This window comes from Diadema setosum, chromosome 7 (assembly GCF_964275005.1).
Source record: "Diadema setosum chromosome 7, eeDiaSeto1, whole genome shotgun sequence".
In the NCBI taxonomy this organism is placed as follows: Eukaryota; Metazoa; Echinodermata; class Echinoidea; order Diadematoida; family Diadematidae; genus Diadema; species Diadema setosum.
In genome coordinates, this window is record NC_092691.1 from 22,437,630 (window position 1) to 22,459,055 (window position 21,426).

At 37.7% G+C, this 21,426-nt stretch overlaps 1 protein-coding gene across 1 annotated transcript; it reads left to right on the forward strand.

Annotated features, from left to right (window-relative positions):
• The first annotated feature begins 1,721 nt into the window (after nt 1–1,721).
• Nucleotides 1,722–19,939, forward strand: LOC140230320 (arrestin domain-containing protein 4-like). The gene is made up of 7 exons (XM_072310474.1): nt 1,722–1,863; nt 2,541–2,651; nt 13,648–13,877; nt 14,461–14,646; nt 15,711–15,896; nt 17,755–17,929; nt 19,790–19,939. The coding sequence occupies exons 1-7, from the start codon at nt 1,722–1,724 to the stop codon at nt 19,936–19,938; spliced, it is 1,179 nt and encodes a 392-aa protein (XP_072166575.1). The 3' UTR covers nt 19,939.
• The last annotated feature ends 1,487 nt before the right edge of the window (nt 19,940–21,426 follow it).

Consider the following 21,426-nt stretch of genomic DNA (forward strand, 5'->3'; position numbering starts at 1 on the left):
CACTAACACAAAAATGCACCTGACATATTGCATAACCAGCAAAATCTTCTTATTTTTCTTCCTATTCTTAAATCCCCAGTTATGGTCGACATAGTATTACTATCAGGTTAGAATATTTTAAAACAGAATGGGTCTTAGGCGTAAGACGCTACACACACACACACACACACACACACGCGCGCGCGCGCACACACACACACACACACACACACACACGCACACACACACATATACACAAAGAAGAAGAAGAAGAAGCAGAAGAATTCCGTCTGAATGACTTAACAATGAAATATTAGTGTTGTATGAATATGGATATCATATGAGTGATACGACTTCACAAGTGACTTTGAATTAGATAAACAGAGTACCATCCACCATACTTTGCCTGCTTTTTTCTAAGGCCAAACGTGGTGGACACAACCACTGAGATGTTTGCAAGCCGGGCAACCTCAAGCCGAATGCCGCCAGCGGCTACCCGGACGTAATAAACGAAAAATTGGGGGATATCAGAGCGGACACAAGAGGTGAAAACAATTACCACTGGTATAATGACATTGGGAATACACGTACAGTGATAGCAACGATAAACATAATCTATCGTGATTTTGGAAGAAGCCCAAGGACACTGGCACACACGTAATCGTATGATACATACGTGCAATTTCATATCCTGCGTTATATTTTAAGGCGATGGTATTTCTTCATAGGTCATAAAAAGTAAGTCCAGATAAAGCTATTATAGCTAGATGTCAATATCTCTGCATTTCGGATTGCTTGGTTGCTTATAAATGTATCATGCGTTTCCGGCATCAACTTGCAAGGGATTTACGGATGTCGGTGAATACCAATCATTACCCTTAATGTTATACTATTTTATGGAATCAGAGATCTCCGTTGAACACCTATTTCAAGTGGAATGTTAACCATATTACTGAACCATGCGTGCCTTATTGCAACATCTCACAAACAAGTGTTGGACGGTGCTATGAATAGTAAAACAATACGAGCAGACAGGCATCTATAGTGGATCTCACTCTCCCGTTCGTCTCCCGTAGATATAGACATGCCGTTTCTCCATTATTTCATGTCAGCGAGTTTAGACATCTGGGTGAGTTGTTGTTGCTGTTGTTGTTGTTGTGATATCAGCTCAGCCATTCTTGCTCTAGGCATTCCTGTGCTTTAATCACTCATCTACGTCAGTTCACAAGAAGTGAAGGTACACGGAAGATGGTGATAGTCATAGATAGACGGGGAGGAAGAGAGAGAGAGGGGTGATGGGGGCAGGGGATGACACTGTCAAGGTATGCATTTAGAATAGGTTCCATTTGAAAGCTTATATGGAAGTGCAGTGCGCATCCAATTTTTCTCTCACTCAGACATTGCTGTCAAAGGCATGCACACACTCACACACGCACACACACAGACACACACACACACTCACACACACACACACACACACAGATACACACACATACAATGATACCTACACATCCACAAAAGACAGCCAGTGGAATTTTATCCGTCTTTCCAGCGTGTGCGTGAAGGGATAAGGAGTTGCGTTTACGATTCCGCGCGCTACGGTGGCAAGGTGTTCGCTCGCTTTGTTTTGCAATTCGTCCCCTTTAATGTGGGAGGCGACTAAAAGCCGTAGTGTGTAACAGGGAAGATGTGTCTACCCATTATACGCACACACACGTCCTGCTCCTTTAGATGGGGGTAAAATGGCGGTGCCGTCATCCTATGCGCTCAGAGTCGATGTGTTGGATGTTATCTTTGCTGATAACGATAGGGACTTATTCCGACCTGGAGACACAATCCAAGGATTCGTTCGCGTTGTACTACAGCACAAAAAGAGCATATTAGGTAAGTGCAATTGTTCATCAGAAATCCATGCGAACCATGTTTTTCGCTTTTATCAGTTTTGAACGTAGCGCCTTTACTCATGTCAGCAGGTGTTACCATGTGTTAAAGTTATAAATGTTTACAAGGTAGTGGTCCAGTGCTAATTGCAAACAGACGGTGTAGCATATCGACAAGTTGGTTAAGTTAGATGAGCCAGGGTTACGTGGAATCTCATTATTTTTTACAAAAAGGTCATTCTGACCCTGTTGATATTTGAATATGATTTTAAGTAACATAATGAATATGCGTCTTTTTTCCGTCGGAGGGGGGGGGGGGGGAGGAAGGATAGACAGCTATATTCACAGAGAAGATATGACCAAGTATACGTTCGTGGTTTTGACACTGGACTTGTGAACGTCAAGTGTGGAATCCATAACTCCGAAATAGTGTAATTTCACGGAGATATTACAAGGCATATTCATGAGTAGGCTCCTAGCTGTTAGAGGATGACTAAGATGAGAATGTGCAGTTAACGCACATTCGCAAGCGGATTACTCTGCAGAATCAAGATAACAAAAACAATAACAAAATGAAATGTGGTGAGGCATGAAATCAACACTAAAGTCAGCAGATTTAATGATACATTTTGGATGATGATAATCATAATCTAAGATTTTTGTTTTCGCTTTGTCCACCAGACATTGATATCAAAGTGAAAGGCAAGTCGACAACGCACTGGGTGAAGGACGATAAGACATACAGCTCGACGGATTATTTCTTTAAGGACAGCTGGATTCTGTATGGTGAAGGTAAGTTCCCTCCTTCGACGATTAGTGGACATTCTCTCTCTCCCTCTCTCTCTCCCTCTCTCTCTCTCTCTTACGGCTTATGGCGGCCTTTCTTGATGAATTTTGTTCAAGTTTTGTACAGAGGTTAACCATAATCAAATCTGAACTTTTGATATAACAATAATATTGTTTATTATGCTGTCTCTAGTGTTCCGCCTTTCACAAGGTCAAAGGTAGCCACCATGTTTTAAGTGCGTCTGCATGGTCACTTCTAGGCCTATATTGACTTTCTTCAAGACTTCTTCAAGATGGAGGTGCATCATGGTAAAACTGAAATCCCTTAGGGGCTGCGATTCTTTTCGGTGGTGCTGCCCCATCAGTATTTGGCCCTTTTTTCTTGTGGTCAACGGTCATATCGCGTTTCCTGTGTGGCCTTTATGGGCAGATTTTCTCGACGGTTTTATTCAAATTCTTATTATGGAAGTAAATTATTCAAAAAACTATAGCCGCCTGACACTTCTGGTGGAGGCTTATTCCCGTGTTATATACACACAGTCTCATGTCATCTCCTAGTCTATCTCACAATATTTCGTTGGAAAGTAATGATATAAGCTTGCGGTTTCTAGTTCCGAGAGTTGTAGTATTTAGATCAGAGTTTGATAAAGTGTCAGGTTTTTGATGAGGCGTTTGAACTTTTATCACATATAGTATCTTGTGTGTTATGATATGTCAACATTCTATTCATGATGCATGTCTTATAATTTGTGATTATATTCTGTTAATTTTTCACGTATAAGACTTAAAATGCAATGAATTTTCTGCTTGACAGTTAATTGGAATTGATTGATCTATAATTCATTTATTAAGTTTGCAACTTGTAGATGATCTTATCCCGTTCATGTGCAATGCCGAGAGAGAAATGCCAACGCAATACAAAATTGTGCCCTCTTTTCATCTATTATGAAATTCCTACGTAAAGTAATAGTTGTCATCATCAGTCCGTGCACCATCAAATTAAAGCGGCATAGCTTCAAACAGTGTCGAGTATTCTACAGTTTGCCTCTTTTTATTCTTTGAGCTATGACGTGTTATTAAAAAAAAAATCAAAAACTTAGTGTTGGTTGTTTCATTATCGTTCAATTGTTTAGTATTTCAAGCAATGTCCCATCACAGACATTTACAACCCTAGTTCAAAATTAATTTTTTGTTTAGTATTCTGAGTGGGAAAGCGTAAGATAAGTGAAGATGAAATCAAACTGAAACAAATAGAATTCAAACAAATAAACATATTGCATATCCGTCATTGAGATCATTGGATAAGTACACAATATGATATACATAAATTGATTATTATAGTCATGCCCTATTGTGGCACACATTTATATAAAAAAAAAAAACCCAGATGGTTTGTTGTCAGCTGAGAATAAGGTGAAAAGAGGACTCATATTGAGCTATTTATGTATAAAATCATATTGTTATTTGTTTACTATTCTCTTGTATGTTAATTCTACCGCTCAATCCATTCGCCCATCAATTTTCGCCACTCCCGATCTTCATCACGAAGACACGCAACACGCGAACACTCATGTACATCCTCCGCACACTCACGCACGCACACACACACACACACACACATGGTTTACGCATTTACATTAACTCTATTGCTCATTGCTTTTTATACGATCTATTATTTACATAAATTACATGTACTTAATTGCCTCACTCAAATGGAAATCACGTATAGGCTCCCGGTGAAGAGGGTGATTTGAAGTTATAATGCACATCCTTGGTCTTTTTCGCAGTTAGTCCTTTCATATTCATGCTATTATCATACTCTACATGATGATGTATTATGTGGTTTCATGTATAGATTTACGATTGTAGTAAAAGTAGCTTTTAGACGAACCATACTATGATTTCCATCATCAATTAACAATCCTTGTAAGATATAAAGCGCCTACATTTTGAAGGGTACCGGTAATTTCTACACCCCGTGTATTGAAGCATGAATCATCCTGCCTGCACGATTACATTATAAAGTCACACAGCGCTATCGTACGACTGTCAAAAGACTGAGCTTATGGCCTAATTTACATTAATTCCCAATAGCAATTTGACGTTTTTGAGGACGCCGTTAGGCGGATAAATTGCCTAGCACCTCGGCCACCAATCAACTCGTCACTGGGGTATATTTCACTTGATTAAAGACTACGCGCCGTTTCCACGGATGCAATAATGACACGTTCGTGTGTCTGTACAGTTGGACCATATTCAGTACCCATTGACTTTCGACGTTGAGAATCCCGCATGCTAATACCTGGTGCCTTTGTACCACCAGGAAAATTATGATAACAATCTAGTCATTACATATTTATGGAAATAGTTTTATATTGTCATTTCCTTTTATCATTTTAGACCAGGTAAAACTGTAATTGCAATACCTAATATTCTGAGTTGTGTGTGTTTTTTTTTTCATCTATTTCTTACATTCTATCTTATGAGTTTTTACTCAACAGATGTTTTCATGCTATTTCATTCGCGTCGCGGCAGCAGGCCGTTTGTATCATGCAATCCTTGGAAGAATAGGCAGTTTCGAATTATGACAGTTAACAGCCAATAATGCATTCTGTCAAACATGCAGCTACCAGCATTACTTGAAAATTTTGGACACTTCGTGGCTATCGAGAAAGAGAGAAATCATGCACATCTGTGACCATTACTCATTTAATTCTTCCGGACAACAGAATATTCTCGATATAGCGACATAACGATATATGCATGACAAGGGATTTAAAACAATGCCTAGTCTATTTCCACGTAAAAGTTGACCCAATTAAAGAATTAGTGACAAACCATTTGTGTGTTTTGTTTGTTTTTGGGGTTTTTTTTTTTTTGTATAGACACCCCACAAGAAAAAAAGTAGGATCATGTCACAAATTAAAAAGTAAATCTCTTGCCTTTATTTATTTATTTATTTATTTTTACTGCTGTCAATCTGCTTGATATACTCTGATATCTATTTTATGAGATTTTATTATTTGATCTATTGAGATATGTCTTTGCGTGTTTTGTGTTTTTTTTCTTTTCTTTTTTTTTTTGTCATGTAATCGAATGTAGACTATAAACTCATGTGGTATAACCGATGACATGTTCTCGGAGTTTTGAGTAGTGCGAACCGGCCTCGTTTTATTCATAAACAAAAAAAAAATCATATTTTATAGCATCTTGTAGATTTCTATGACTGCTGTTTTGTGGTAGGTTATCTTCACAGATAACAGTGCACTTCATCAAAACCAAATCCATGCACATGACTGAAAGGAGAGAAGAAGAAAAAAATAAACCTAATTAAGCTGAAATACACTTTACTAAAAACATGTCGAAAAACATGATAATGCCTGGAAAGAATCAAACTAAAATGAGATCAATATTTCTCCATACGGCCACTGGGTTTTCTCCAGCCTTTGGCTGCACGCATCAATTACTTTCAGCCATCAAGCGCTCGTTCCTTTTCCGTCCAGTTGCCCCTGCTACTCAAAATTGATTGGTTTAGAAAATCGTTCCGCAAGGTATAATCTTTACATAATCATGCAAATCTAATCAGTGCAATCGACTAAAATTTGCTTGTGTCCTAATCACCTCTGTGAATAGCCTGGACTCGAATATCAAATCACACCTCTGCAAAGCAAAAGCAAAAAGAACAAACGTGGCTTGCAGACATAATTCGTTTTCATATTACTCTCACAACCTTTTATTTCACGAAGCATTTTAAGCTCTAATGGTATTAGAAATTAGAATCCTTAACTTTAATTTGAACATATTTGATCCATTCACTTCTGCTTGTATGTCATAGTTCCTATATATGCAAGAACATGTTTTTCTTCAGGTGATGCAAAATAATGATACAGCTTCCACACATTTAACAAAAGTTAATGTGGTAATCATGTAAATCAAATCTCATCATGCTCATAGAAAGACCTGGCTATTTTGTGATTGTGATACCCTCTCAGAATTCTTACTTCATAAAGCGTTCAAGTGCCTGATGCTTTTGGTTTGTTTGTTTTTAATTACGAGCATTTTTGTTCCGTCATAATGTTTGTAGGATCCAACTATTACACGTGCATTATGTATAAACAAACAAACAAACGGATAAACAAATTAAGCGCATAGACAAACAAACACGCAAACTTATTCCTCGCATTAAATAATTTGTCGTTTCAATTCATCCTCTTTGAAGAACATACATTAGATGGATCATTTCTTCCTCTAAGGGCAATACGGCGGAGGTTTTATTACTATTTTTATTATTATTTATTATTTTGATTAGTTTTATTTTTCCGTGGCGACAAGATGTTTATATTGAGAGGGGGATCTGGGATGCTGGCAACCAGAGGGAGATCGTCAGTTTTTATTTTCCGAGTAATGGCTTTATGGGTATCGTGGCCAAATGATTTTTGACAACATGACCTGGTGTGTTGCGAAGGCTTTCCGTACACACACCGGGTAAGCATGCATGATGTTGGTGGCTGCTCTCCACAAGGCTCGGAAACTTAGGCACAGACTCATAAATAATATATTTTCATTGCTCCACGAATGGAGCTCACATTTCAGGCCAGGAGCTTGCAATACAAAGTAGCATTAGTCTGTACGAGGAATGTTAAGTCACGGTTTGATCTTAAACTATTTAAAGGTAGTTCACAGTATTAAACAGCGACATATGGCATCGTTTCTTTCATTCCCGTAAATTTTTCAACCAAATTAATAATGCTAATATGATTTTCTACTCTGTTGAAGATGTCTTCAAGCAGCATGAAAATGTAATAGGATAAAGAGGGTAATATTTATACCCAAAGTCTACCTTTAGGGGATTTATCATGTACAGCTTCCCGGCCTGAACAACTAAGATGTTGTATTGCTCTATGGTCTGTTTCCCACCTATGTTGTATGATATTTGATGGGAGGCAACCATTGAGGAGGAATAAACAGATAATGAGCTAAATTGTATCTGCCAGTGAACAGCATAAAACTCACAATATTGTTTCAACTAATTGGTATTCATCCGTTGTTATGTTTGTTTGTTTGATAGATACTTTATTTTCTGCAAATCAATATACATAAGTTACATAATCATGAAGATGCAGGAAGTATACAAAGTAAATTCAACGCAGAGTCGTTTGACTTGCATAAACCACGATACATATAAGTACATAATCATGAACATGTAGGAAATATATAAAATAAATTTAACACAGTCTTTTGACTTGCATAAACAACGATATGAAAGAAATATAATATACAATATGCATGTCTATGCAGCAGTGATAAGAATAGCATTTATAGTTAAGAAACGATTATGCAGAGGGCCGCCATTACAAGCATTGCTTGAAAAGATGGCCGGCCCGAGGAAAAGATAAGGACGTACTAGATTCGTAACGATATAAATTCTGCTGCGAAAGTAGCAGGGGAAAATAAACTCTAGTGTGTGATGGTGGTGGTGGTGAATGTGTGTGCAGGTGCTTGAAGGTGCACAATGGCAGATAGGCTGGAATTTAGAATAATAAAATTGGTTTACTGAAAGAGGGGACGATATGCGTTGTTGCTATCGGGAGACCAACATTAATTGTATAATTTGTTTGTTTTTAGTTCGTAGTTGAAGTATACTGTAATAAAATATACTTCTTTAAGTTTGCTTTGAATGAAAACAAGGAGGCACACTGTTTCAACTCCTCAGGAAGAGTGTTCCATGTATCCGGACCTTGATGTCTAATTGACTTTTGAGCAAGTAAAAGCTTCGGATTACTTAAATGAAAATCATGGGAACGACGAGTAGGGTATAAATGAATATGGTCATTGGTTACTAGGGTATTATGAAAAAATGGTAATAAATTTCGAGTGTGTTTATACATAAATATGGCAGTTAGGTATGGATGTATATCATGGGCTTTCAAAGTTTTTAGGTGATAAAATATGGGATCAGTGTGAGCCAAAAAATTTGAATGTGTGCATATACGAAGAGCCTTTTTCTGGAGAAGAAAAATTGTATTCAATTTTGTTTTGCTACTGTTGCCCCATACAATATTACAGTACATTACATATGGTAAAAATAAACCTTTAATGAATCATTAATGAACCATTAATAAACCTTTAATGAATCATAAACTCCCAAACAAAATATTGATGAGTAGTCATATTTCTCCTTGTTTTTGTTTTTGTTTTGTTTTTTGTCAAAGAAAATTCCCTACAGATATATGAATATAGATTATCTTTATGTATTTCATAAAATGCGACCGACATGAAGACACACACCGCACACAGACATAAATAATAATGGCTCCGCCTTTCCGCAGCGACTATAAGCCAAGCGAGACATGCCTGTGGCAATTCACTTGTGCGTGGCGCCTCAGAACCCTTTGCTTTTAGAAATCGGATGTGTCGTGCATTACAATAATTGGAATTGTTATTTCTAGAATACTTTGGATCAAAACACTGCATAATAATCACCAAACAAGCGTTTCTACGAGCTAGTTTCGCCACACTGGATTTTGTTATGTGGGCATAGATAGCGCCATTCTTAGAAGACAAAAAGAAAAAAAAATGTCCTCTTTAAGTTCTCGAAGAATACTACATGTAATATAGTATACTAAGAAAATGCCACCGTTTGTTAAACATGTCGATTTCTTCGTCAGTAGGAACATTATTATTTCATTTTGTTTTTCTTTGTTCTATTTACAACGGGATTCGATAAGCAATTTTGGAAAATAAACCGCAAAGTGGGATCATAACGCTTTTATACCTCTATGTCAAAACAACTTATCAGAGATTGAACTGTTATGATTGTAATTTTGAAGTCATTATTAGTATTAACAATTGACAAAAATTAATGTTTGTCTAGATAGTAGCAGAGTGAATGTATCTTTTTATACGCAATTGCGTAAAACTATTTGAGGCTTAAAGGGTGTGTACAGTTCTGGTCAAGGTGAGGATTTAGCTTTTAACGCTTTTCGAGATATTCAGAAACCACTCTATGAGATGTCAAAGAGCATGCAATTCTATGGGGTATCAAAAGTTTATTTGATGAAAATCGGTTTTGAAATGGCTGAGATATCCAAAAACAAAGTGAAACAAAGAGATCCTAATAAAAAGACGTGGCCAGTAGTCTTTTATCATTATCACATTTTTGGATATCTCAGCCATATGAAAACCAATTTTCATCAAATAAACATTGAATCCTTCTTAAAATTACATGCTCTTTCATATTTCATAAGAGGTTTCTCAGTATCTCACTTAGGAATGCTCAAAACATGAATCCCCAAGTAAACCAGAACTGTACAGTCCCTTTATAGCAATATCATCATCAGGAAGTGGGACCTACATAATCATAATTATGAAAACATATATACTGTATATAAAGAGCAAGGGCACGGTCACTTTCAGTGGTTTATATCTCATGTTCTATAATAGATATCAAATTCATATCAAATATCATTTTCGAAAGCTGTCATTTAGATCGTAAGATGAATCACTCATGAACATTATGGCAGTGATGATGTTGGATGTGACACAAAAAAAAGAAGAAAGATTAGAGTGATAACAATGACAGTGATACCAAAGATATTATAATTTAATTCAGATTCCTTGTCATAATTTCTTAAATGAATGACAGTGCGTGACAAAATCAGAGATTATTTTTTCTAAATATGGTAATTTGGGCTGATAGAATAATACTGCATGCAAAATATTATAGAACCTCCTTATAAGACAGCTTGTTAATCGCGAAATCTCAATTTGGAAATACACTGTATGTAGAACATAATAAAAAAAAAATAATCAAATGGAATTGAAAAGTTTATGAAATGCACAAAGACTTAGTTTGAGTTTGAGTTTGAGTTTGAGTTTGAGTTTATTTATAACAACAACATATGTACAGGAAAGTTTGAATACATGTTTATACATCAATATTAATACATAGCACATGTAACTGTCTAACCGATCTAAACAAAACATATTGAATATAATCTATAATATATAATTGATAAATGATTATGTAATCTAAAACTATTAATCTAAAAAGAGCTACAATATGGCAATGTTGTACACAATGAGGTTGCTAAAAGAACCAAGAGGTAGTACAGGTGCTAGTAGGTGTTGGTCCTTTAACTAATTAACTATTGAAATACATTAAAAAAATACTGTTATAACATTATTGATTTGTAGTACCATTGTCTATACAGATTTAATGTGTTTTGCTAAATTACTACGGAAATTTTTCCTGGTATTAGTACTCCTTAATTTGTTTGGCAAAGCATTCCACAATTTCACTCCTATATAAGAAAGTGAGAGTTGGCCATATATAGTTTTGCATTTTGGTAGATAAAGCAAGCCTTCTTTTTTTCCCCCTTGTTGAATAAGAATGTTGGATGTTTTGACAATATTCTACTAAATCATGTGGCATATTTCCCTTTGATAAATCAAATATAAATGTACAGATGTAAAGTTTATACAGTTCAAATACATCCATTACTCCCAGTTTTTGAAATAGGGGATCAGAAGGTGTTCTGAGTGGACTGAAAGTGGTAGCTCGCATGGCCATTTTCTTTCTTTTTTTAGTGGATGCCTACTCAGCACTATACATACAAATAAAAACTTTAAGCCATTTTCATATTATCAATCAATGCACATCTACTATATAGTCATTTCATGATTAGACATCACTCAAGTAAATTGAAGAAAATTTATGAATCACTGATAGCGAATACAGGATATTATGTGTGTATATACATATCGTATGTATATTGGGGTAATGAGGCGAAGCGCATTGGATAGAATTCAAATGAGAATCATGTGCGCAAATCCAATCTACTCTTTGCTTACACCATTTGACAAGGTACCCACGGTGCCCCCTTTAGTTAGAGTGGATAAATGGGTAACTGGTATCACGGTGGTGCTGCTGCCAGTAGGGTCCTAGAGAAAAACAGTATCAGAACCACTGTCAAAGTACCCCCCCCCCCCTCGTAGATACGATTGCATAGTATATCATAAGATATACCATAATTGTTATTTGATGTTATGTTATGATTATTGTTTTTATCATGTTACGTCATGATTATTATTTTTATTTCATTATATTATATTGCATACGATCATACTATGGCACATACAACTATGATTAGAATGTTATATCATATCATTTAAGATTACAATTTCATATTGTATTGTCTTGTATTAATTTGAATGGTCTACATACTGGTCAGTGATTGGTCATAATGCGATCACGTGACTAATGTAGCAGGAATCGAAATCGCTATATTGCGACAACGTCAAGTAATAATGATTCCAGAATTTGACTGGTTGTCGAGGGGGCTACAATGAAAATAAATGATGTATAATTCTGATGTAGACCATAAGATATAGCATGTATTACATTGCCTATCGTTGTTAGATAAATACTTGACTGTCCCTTCGGAGATACATTTTCCCCTTGAAACAATATTTCCCTTAGCGCTGGGCACTTCGAGCAAATAACTCCGGATGTCAAGTGATTACACTTCTAACTAGAAATGTCGCTATGGCGACTGGTATGCCTCCGCCATAATGCATGATTCTCCTAATAGGTCTATAGTACATGTGGACAATGTGTGATTACATTTTCACAAAATTGGCAAAATATCAAAATGACATGTTTGTCACAAATGTATCGAATGTTCACCTTCCTTGACCTATGTTTAATTGGATGAATAGGAGAGCATGTATTTGGGGATTTAAGAACTATTTACTTCGACTTTGACCCTTTCATACGTTTACACACTTCAGTCATTTTCAAGGTAAGGAGAGAAAGTGCAATTTCTGTATTGAACAGTAAATTGTTATCATTTTCATCTGGCCTTTGATTCATAAGAGAATCACTGTCAGGCAGAACATACATAAATGTATACTAAGTTTAAAGATAACTTGAGCCACTTCCGAGATATGGAGAAAGAAGTAAGTTCAGCACTTTCACTTGATCTTTGACCTTTTGACCTTTGACCTTCTTGGCAAAAAAAAAATCCCAGAGAATCTCCAGTGGGTTATACATGCATACATCAAGTTTAAACAAAAATAATCCTGCTGGCATTGCATAAATATAAGGAAAATAATGCAATTTTGAAGCATTGCCCTTGACCTTTGACCCCTGAACTTTGACCCCATGAACCCTAAATTCCCTAGCTAACCACTGCCAGTCAGTACATGCATATATACTTTGTTCCATAAAGATACCTTGAACAATTTCCAAGATACAGAGAAAAAAGTAAAATTTTAACATTTTACTTTACCTTTTGACCTTTGAACTTTTGACCTCATGACCCCAAACTTTCGCCAGAGAATCTTAATTGGGTAATACATGTATACACTAAGTTTCAGGAAAATATCTTCAGGCATTGCATAGATATGGGGGAAATAGCGAAATTTTAAGCATTTGACCTTGACCTTTTGACCTTTGACCTTGAGCATGTGCACCCAAAAGTTGATAGGCATAACTTCACCCCCTAATACACATACATGCCAAGTTTCATTAGGATACCTCAAAAGGTTTTGATAGTTACCCTGTCCACAAAATTCATTACGGACGGACGGAAGGACGGACGGAAGGACGGACGGACGGACGGAAGGACGGACGGAAGGACGGACGGAAGGACGGACGGAAGGACGGAAGGACGGACAACCCGAAAACATAATACCTCCGGCACCACTTCGTGGCGGAGGCATAAAAAAAGGCAATATCTCAATGTCTGTATCACTCACATCGTATTGTTGATTGTATTGTATTATATTACCTCACATTATATCATATTTTATCACGGTATATCATATATCATATCATATCATATCATATCATATCATATTATTATGACATGCCTTATAACACAATGTAGGATGGTGTGATATGTATGACATAACAAATATCTCTCTATATAAAACTATATTGCATCATAATTTATGTGATTCATACTGTGTAACATATGCCTTGTATTTTTATATAAAGTACATGGTGAGCAGAGCCCAAAGACGCTGTCTCCCGGTGAGCACCGATTTCCATTCCAGTATCGTCTACCTGACTCACCGCTTCCTCCCACCATCCGGAAACGAGCAGGAGAGGTCAGCTTCAACGTCCGGGTCAAGATCCACAGGTTGAACAACAAGCCTCCACACAAGGTCAAGCGACAGTTCCACATACACCGCGACGTTGACTTGAATCACGTTAATCATATTCTGGCAAGTACTACAAATCATATATTGTTACAGGCTGACATATCAACGATTATGTCAAAGAATTGAATAACAACATTTTCTGATTAAGGGTCGTAGTTTGCGTATAGTTATTTCATTTTCATCACTGCAGTTTTCACGACAATGTGTGATCACCACAAGGTTCCACAATATACTCATCTAAGTTTGCATTATTGTGCTTATTTAACTATATTCTTTGTTACCAAAGAAAGTGAAATGTCTATGTTCTCGTCGAGAAATGAAATAAGATTTGAATTGAATTAAACTGAATTGAATGAAATTTTCTTGCACACATATGCATATGTTGGCATACCGTGAAAACATGATAAAACTGAAAGATATTCCATAACTTTCCTATCGTGCGTCCGATTTTCATTTCACCTGATCATGGAATATAATCACACTTTCATTTATTCAAAAAAATTAAACTGTTTTGCTTCCTACTTTGCATTGATGAATAATGAAACATGATAGATTCTTTCAACTTTCTCCCTTCCCTCCTGCTCCCTCCTTTGCCCCTCATTAATTCTATCTATGTCATTCTGGCCCTATCTCTCTTGCACGTCAGGAGCCCGTCATACGGGAAAGTACCAAAACGCTGACGTCATGTTGCTGTCACGTGGGCCAGGTCACAGTGACGGTAGCTATCGACAAAGGCGGCTACGCCCCCGGAGAACCCATCGTCCTCTCTGGCCAGGTTGTCGACGAGGATGAAAGCACGGACAGCTACGACATTCACGCCGCACTTATACAGGTTTGACAAGCAATTAAAAATCCAAACGCCCTAAGTTAGCCTTATTATTTTTTTGCCCCGATTGATAAGTATTTATATTTATATATGTGTACACACACACACACACACACACTCACACACACACACTTACATATATATATATATATATATATATATATATATATACTTATATATATATATATATATAGATATATATATATATATATAGATATATATATATATATACATAAATATATAGCATATTTACTATAGTAATTCAAATACATATTACTACGTTGTACATACAGTGCTTGAGTCGATTCACCTTCAAACATTTTTGTGGCACGAATGTCTTTGCTTTTTTAAAATCAGTAAATCGTCGCTTACCGCTGCCGATGTGGGAACGTGAGGCAATGCGTTTGGTCGCCCGAGTTTACCAGTTTTCATCGCCATTCTACATTTATATCATCGGCATATATCATAGGCAATCTTCAGGACACTGCTAGAACTGTCCCGATGTTACCATATCCGTACACACAATGTCAATGGTGGAGAATGGTTGTGACAAATGTGTGTGTGTGTGTGTGTGTGTGTGCACATGCATGTGTGTGTGTGTGTGTGTGTGTGTGTTGTGTCTGTGTTGCACTATCAAAACGGAAAACACTGCTTCAGTGGAGCCATTAAAAAAATAAGACAATCGTGCAAATAATGGAGCACACCTAGCTTGACATGTTTTGAAACCTCCGTTTAGTTTTCATCCAACCTGTTTGTATTTGAATCAACTTGCACTTATTCGTTCGTTTTTCTTCTTCGCTTTGATTCAAGGTTTGCACTGAGTGGGAATTTCACATTCATCTCAAGAAGGGCAATGTTTTCCTACTTGACGTTTGTTATCACACACACACACACTCACACACAAATGAAACAAAAGAAAGGGGAGCGACGTCGGGTCTTCCCAAACGCTATTGCAAGTATTTTTATTTCAGTATGAGTCGTCATTGATGTATACATCACAGACTACAATAAGAGGAATAAGATTATGACTAAACGACCAGGTAACTATTCCATTGACGCACTTTGTATAGGTGACGACCTTCAAGTCGAACGAGGGCACTACCACGAGTCGTGACGTCATGATTGCGTCAGTGATGTCGGGTCACGTGTCGTGCGAACCACGCCGGCTGTCCACTCAGGCCATCTTCTTGCCCCGTGAGCTGACCCCGTGTGCCTTCCAAGGATGCTCCAACATCAGCCTGGACTACGAGCTTGAGGTCAGTGATCGAGAGGAGGTTCCTCTGGAAGGACGAAAAATCTCCGGACACAATCCTTGACTTTTCTTGTAAATTATGATTTGACCCTCTGAGTATAAAGAAGTCAGCATTTTCTTACCGAGATAAAGACGCCCTTTCACTTTAAAACAGCATTTGAGATACTCGTAGATTATAAACACACACACACACACACACACACACACAACAATAGAGACACACGCACCATTTGCAATTACCTCGGAGAACTTGTAGGCCAAGAGTATTAGTTTTAACCTGGACATTTCTAGTAACAAGCTATTTTTTTTTTTCAGGATAGCTCCAGGAATGTATCTGTAATAACATATTAAAAATCCTCATAAATCCTCCTTGAGCGTTTTCCGCAACCGTAGATGGCGTCCAAAATGGCCGCCATTTCCTGAAATTCTTATAGATTTTCTTTTTTATTGAATTCTTCATGTTTCAAAACATATAGACACTAAAATTTTGTATTGGGTTGCCTGGTTGAAGGGTTATACGAATTTAAGGAAATGGCGGCCATTTTGGACGCCATCTTGGATTTCGGTACTTGTGTGCGTCAACATATCTTAACATGTATTTTATTGAGTTCTTCATGTTCCAAAACATATGTTTAGACACTCAAATTTTGTATTGGGTTCCCTGGTTGAAAAGTTTTTAAAGAATTTCAGGAAATGGCAGCCATTTTGGACGACATCTGGGATTGCGGAAAACGTTCAAGGAGGATTTATGAGGACTTTTAGTATGTTATTCTAGACATACCCGGTATTTCTGGACCTATCCTGAAACCCCCCCCCCAAAAAAAAAAAAAAAAAAAAACAAACAAAAAACAAACAAAAAAAAAACAAAAAAAAAACAACAACTGCTTGTTACCAGAAATGTCTAGGTTTAAGCCTATTTTGCCCTAATGCTCTTGGACTATTGAGTAATATGACGGAAATGATGATAATGCATAATTTTTGCCTCAGCAAATTCATTCAAATTTGTTGGCTCAGCATTCAGGATCATTTGAGGCTAACCTAGTTTGATAACTATATAGATTTTTTGAAATGTTCGTCTCCCTTATATAACGTCGAAAACTTCATGCAGGTTAGCGACCAGAAGGTTTTAAATTTTATGTTCGTAGCTTCGGACGTATTTAGATGGGCGTCCATTTGCTTTACAGTCAGTCTTCCTCGTTGACATCGGCTTTCATGCATCCAAGGTCATAGACAAGTGGTGGTTGAACGATGGCTGTGGTTTATGTTATCCACTCGAAACTGCCTACTTGATGGCTCTACTTTCCCACAGAACCGCTTGTAATACTGTTTCAATTCAAACGCTGATGCGCAGACGTGTATACAGCGATTATTACATTAGTCGATTTTTGTAAAGGATAGAAACAACGTGCGAACACTTCCTACGAAAAAGGAATTATCCCGGAAGTATCACACTTTAACGTGGTTAAGGAAATAGATGCTAGGGCACAGTCATGTGAGCTAAAGTACAGAGAGCTCACTGTGAGCACTTAACCTCTAGATGGCAGCAGAGCTGTAGTATTTGAGTACAAGACTGGTGTTAATGTTATCGTTACAAAACAAATATCTTGAGGCAAGATATCTATAATATCCGTCTTTTGAAATGTCTGTTCAAATATGTCTAGATGAAATGTCTTTTGAAAGCCCTAAAAGCAAGGGGTTTAGTTTTTCTTTACTGTTTCTTCACTCCAGATAGGGAATGATTTATCAAGTTAGTAATGATCCGTAAAGCATGTACAATACAATCCAGTACATGACGTTCAATAGGGTTCCTAACTATTCCGATATATCTGCGACTTCTCGCCACACTCCTGACCACGTTATAGATCAAAGCATACCTTGGTGGCACCAAGCCCGTAGCTACGCTTTCTTTTCCCGTCATCATTGGGACAATTCCCGCCCTGAGGAACCTCCACTTTCAACCCCACCTCCGAGGCGATCCAATTCACCTACGACCACGCCCTACTGACATCGAAGGCCAGTCAGCATCAACCGTCAACGGTATGTTGCTACCTTTCCCTATCTCTATCTCTCTCTCTCTCTCTCTCTTTCCCCCTTTAGTAGTACTAGTCAATGTACCCGTGGAGTGCTGAATCAGCCGAAGTGGGGCATAGGGGGGGGGGGGGGGGGTGTGTCGTGTGACATGGGCTTGTCCAACAGAAAGGAGTGGAATGATCCGTACTATCAGAGAGTACATGTATCATGCTTGTTTGGCTTCAGCCAATGCCCAGAAATCCTCTATGGGGATTCCCCCAGAAATCCTCTATGGGGATTCCCCCAGAAATGGTCAAGGTCACTGGGTCAACGGAGGTCAAATAACTGTTTTGCGCTACTCCTTGGTCCGATCTCGGCCAAACTTGCTGGAAGCATAAGTAAGCCTACACCTGGGAAATCAACATTGAGGATATTTCTGAGGGAATCCCCATATAAGTAGGCCTACACCTGGGAAATCCCCCATTGAGGATATTTTTGGGGGAATCCCAAGCAGTAGCGAAAAACAGTTATTTGACCTTTGATCCCAGTGACCTTGACCTTTCTAAAAATGAACCCCTCAAGGGCAATTTCGCGGTGAACCTGCATCCACCCACCAAGTTTGATGGAGATCGGACCAAGGACCTGGGAGGAGTAGAGGAACAAACAGACAGACAGACAGACAGACAAACGTTGCTCGAATTATAGTATGATACTGTTACTCTCTCCCCTCCCTCCTTTCTCTCCTTTTATCCGTTTTTGTCTCTCCTTTTCTCTTTCCTTCTACTCCTGTATCAAATGCTATAAATTGATTTCTAAGTCGGAATGGTATTACAGAAATAGGAAACTATATTATTTCATTGCAAACGAATTACATTAACGAGATTGATTTAAAAAACCTTACAGATTGGTAGAATAAACTGAGATTCCATTGTTGATGTTAAACATTTTGCCTTTCAGACAAAACAAATTCTTGCATAAAGGGCAATATAATAATTCCTTTAAAAACTACAATTTAAAGTCATATTGATGCCTACGACTACCTGATACCTATTTTAATGCAAATTCGTACAATATCATAGAGGGGAAAAACATTTCATTTCGTCGTGAATTGTATAAGAAAACATATAGAAATAACATAATTATTTAAAGACTTTTTAAACTTCTATTGATACCAGTTTGCAACTCGTCAATGAAAGGGCTCATGGTAAGACTCGAATTCTTTACAAATGATTTAGTTTGATCGAGGCTTTTCTTAAAAAACAAAGTAACTTATATTCAACTTTTACAGACTGTACGAAACTACAAAGTACAATGATCCCTAATCTTTTCTAAGTACACCCTTTTAAAATTTGTACAATCCACTTTTGTATTACACATGCACATGGCTTGACCTGTTTCGGTAAATTGTTTTTATAATTGACGCAACAATAGAAGTTCACTCGTAATAGTAATGTCATTGCACAACAAGAAAGCAAACATCGTAGGTTTCTTTATCAAGAAAGTTCTTCCACCTTTTATGTTCAGCCTACTTTTAACGAATGTTTTGATGAAAACATTAAGATCGACTTCTCAATCACCTCCAGTCTAGCAGCCAAACTCAAAACCATTATTCTGGAAATTAAGTACTAGTATGTGTGTGGTTTCTCATCGTTTTGAATATGATTTCAGACATTAACAAGTTATATTATAATCATGGGAAGGCTTAAAGTCTGAGAGAATGTAAAATATATCACACTCCGAGCATCGTTATTCAGCGACGTTTGTGGTGAAGGACCACAACTGATAATCATTAAATCTTTGGTTCCTTCCCAAACTCCGCCCCTTCTCTCTCCCAATCTGTCTGTACCCCCTCTCTCTCCCTCCCTTTCTCAACTAATATTTTATCAGGTCTCCCACCGAGCTACGAGTCTGTCATGAAAGAGAACCAGGAATTAGACGTAACGCCCTCTATCGAGAAAGATACACCATCATCGCTGGGGAGTACCCCTTCTTCTCCTCTTGTGCAGGGAGACATGAAACATTACGGTGTCTTCTGAGCGACACCATTCCTACCACCAAAACTTCGAGAAAGAATCCTCTTGTCTTTACCGGGGTCTTTACCTCCCCCTAGTGGAGTTACATAGAAAGTCTCTGAATGAAGGCTGGGGAAATAGATATCTCGATCGAGCATGACAACTCATAGGGTCTCAAGGAAGGATTTGTTGGTGTTTTGTTGGTGTGTTTTTGTGTTCTTTTTTATCTTTTACATATTTTCTTTTCTTTTTGGGTATCAGAACTTGGTGTAGGGTGATAGGTATCATCATCGCTTTGCTTTTATTGACTGATCTAAAAGCAATGACCTGGCCACTGACAATGTGACATGGCGATAAGGAGAATGTGGACAGTGTTCTTCCCATTAATCCGATGACCACGCCCAGTAATAAACTTGCGACCAATCACAAGTCAGAGACTCAATTCCACAATCTGCCAGGGGTATCCCTCTGAATGAGTTTGAAAATTGTCAAGTAGGCCTGCGTTTGAATTTGGGGAAAGTTTCTCGATGATCTTTAACATGTCTTACAAATTCCTGGAAGGGGCTCTGACGGTGCTCAATGTGGTACATGATTATCGTGTTTGCCTCTCAATACAAATCACCTGGGTTCGATTCCCGAGTCATAACTGAGCAGTGTTATGTAAACTAATGCTGTCCCCTTCAGTATAAAGAGGCACAACAATCTGCCCTTATGAGTTCAAATAGGATACTAGTTTGTGTTAGTCATGACTCATCCATGTAAAAGATCCCATTTCATTCATTCAAGAGCAGGGTGTTTCCCGGTAAAGTGGTTCAACTATCCACACAAGAAAAACGGGTCAGCAAACAATATCAACCGTGAACATTGTGCCATTGGAAAAAGAAGGTCAGATGAAGGAATAGGAGGAGGGGAGGAGGAGGAGGAGGAGGCGGAGGAGGAGAAAAAGAAGAAGAAGAAGACGAAGGAGGAGGAGGAGGAGGAGGAGAAGAAGAAGAAGAAGAAGAAGAAAAAATATGAAATGTGCTCGTAGGGAACGCCCCTACAGTTGACGCAAACTCTTGATTTTTTTTTTTTTTTTTGGTCCACCCTGACTCACATGTAAGTGTTAATTGAATCTGACAGTTGTTTTGTCAGTAAGAAATCGATGCTACATCATACATCTAAAGCGAATAGGACACTGAGCCTTCAGGCGGAGCGGCCATGATCGACCATAATGTGAAGATTCTACAATACTGCATTTGAACTTTGCAGTGACTGCAAACTAACGCTGGGGGCGTAAACAGAAACTTCATTAATTACAGAACGAAGAATCATGGCTTGACTGATTTTGTCCTCGTTTATGATGAAAAAAAAAATGTTACATGTTACACAAATATATCTAATCGCTGTAAATAAACAAATATATATAGAGAACTGTGTTCATGAACGGGTATTGTGATGCATTACATGCGATTGGTCGACTTGACTGAATGTCTGTAACTGCTGCGGTATGGTGGACCTTGAGAACGAAGA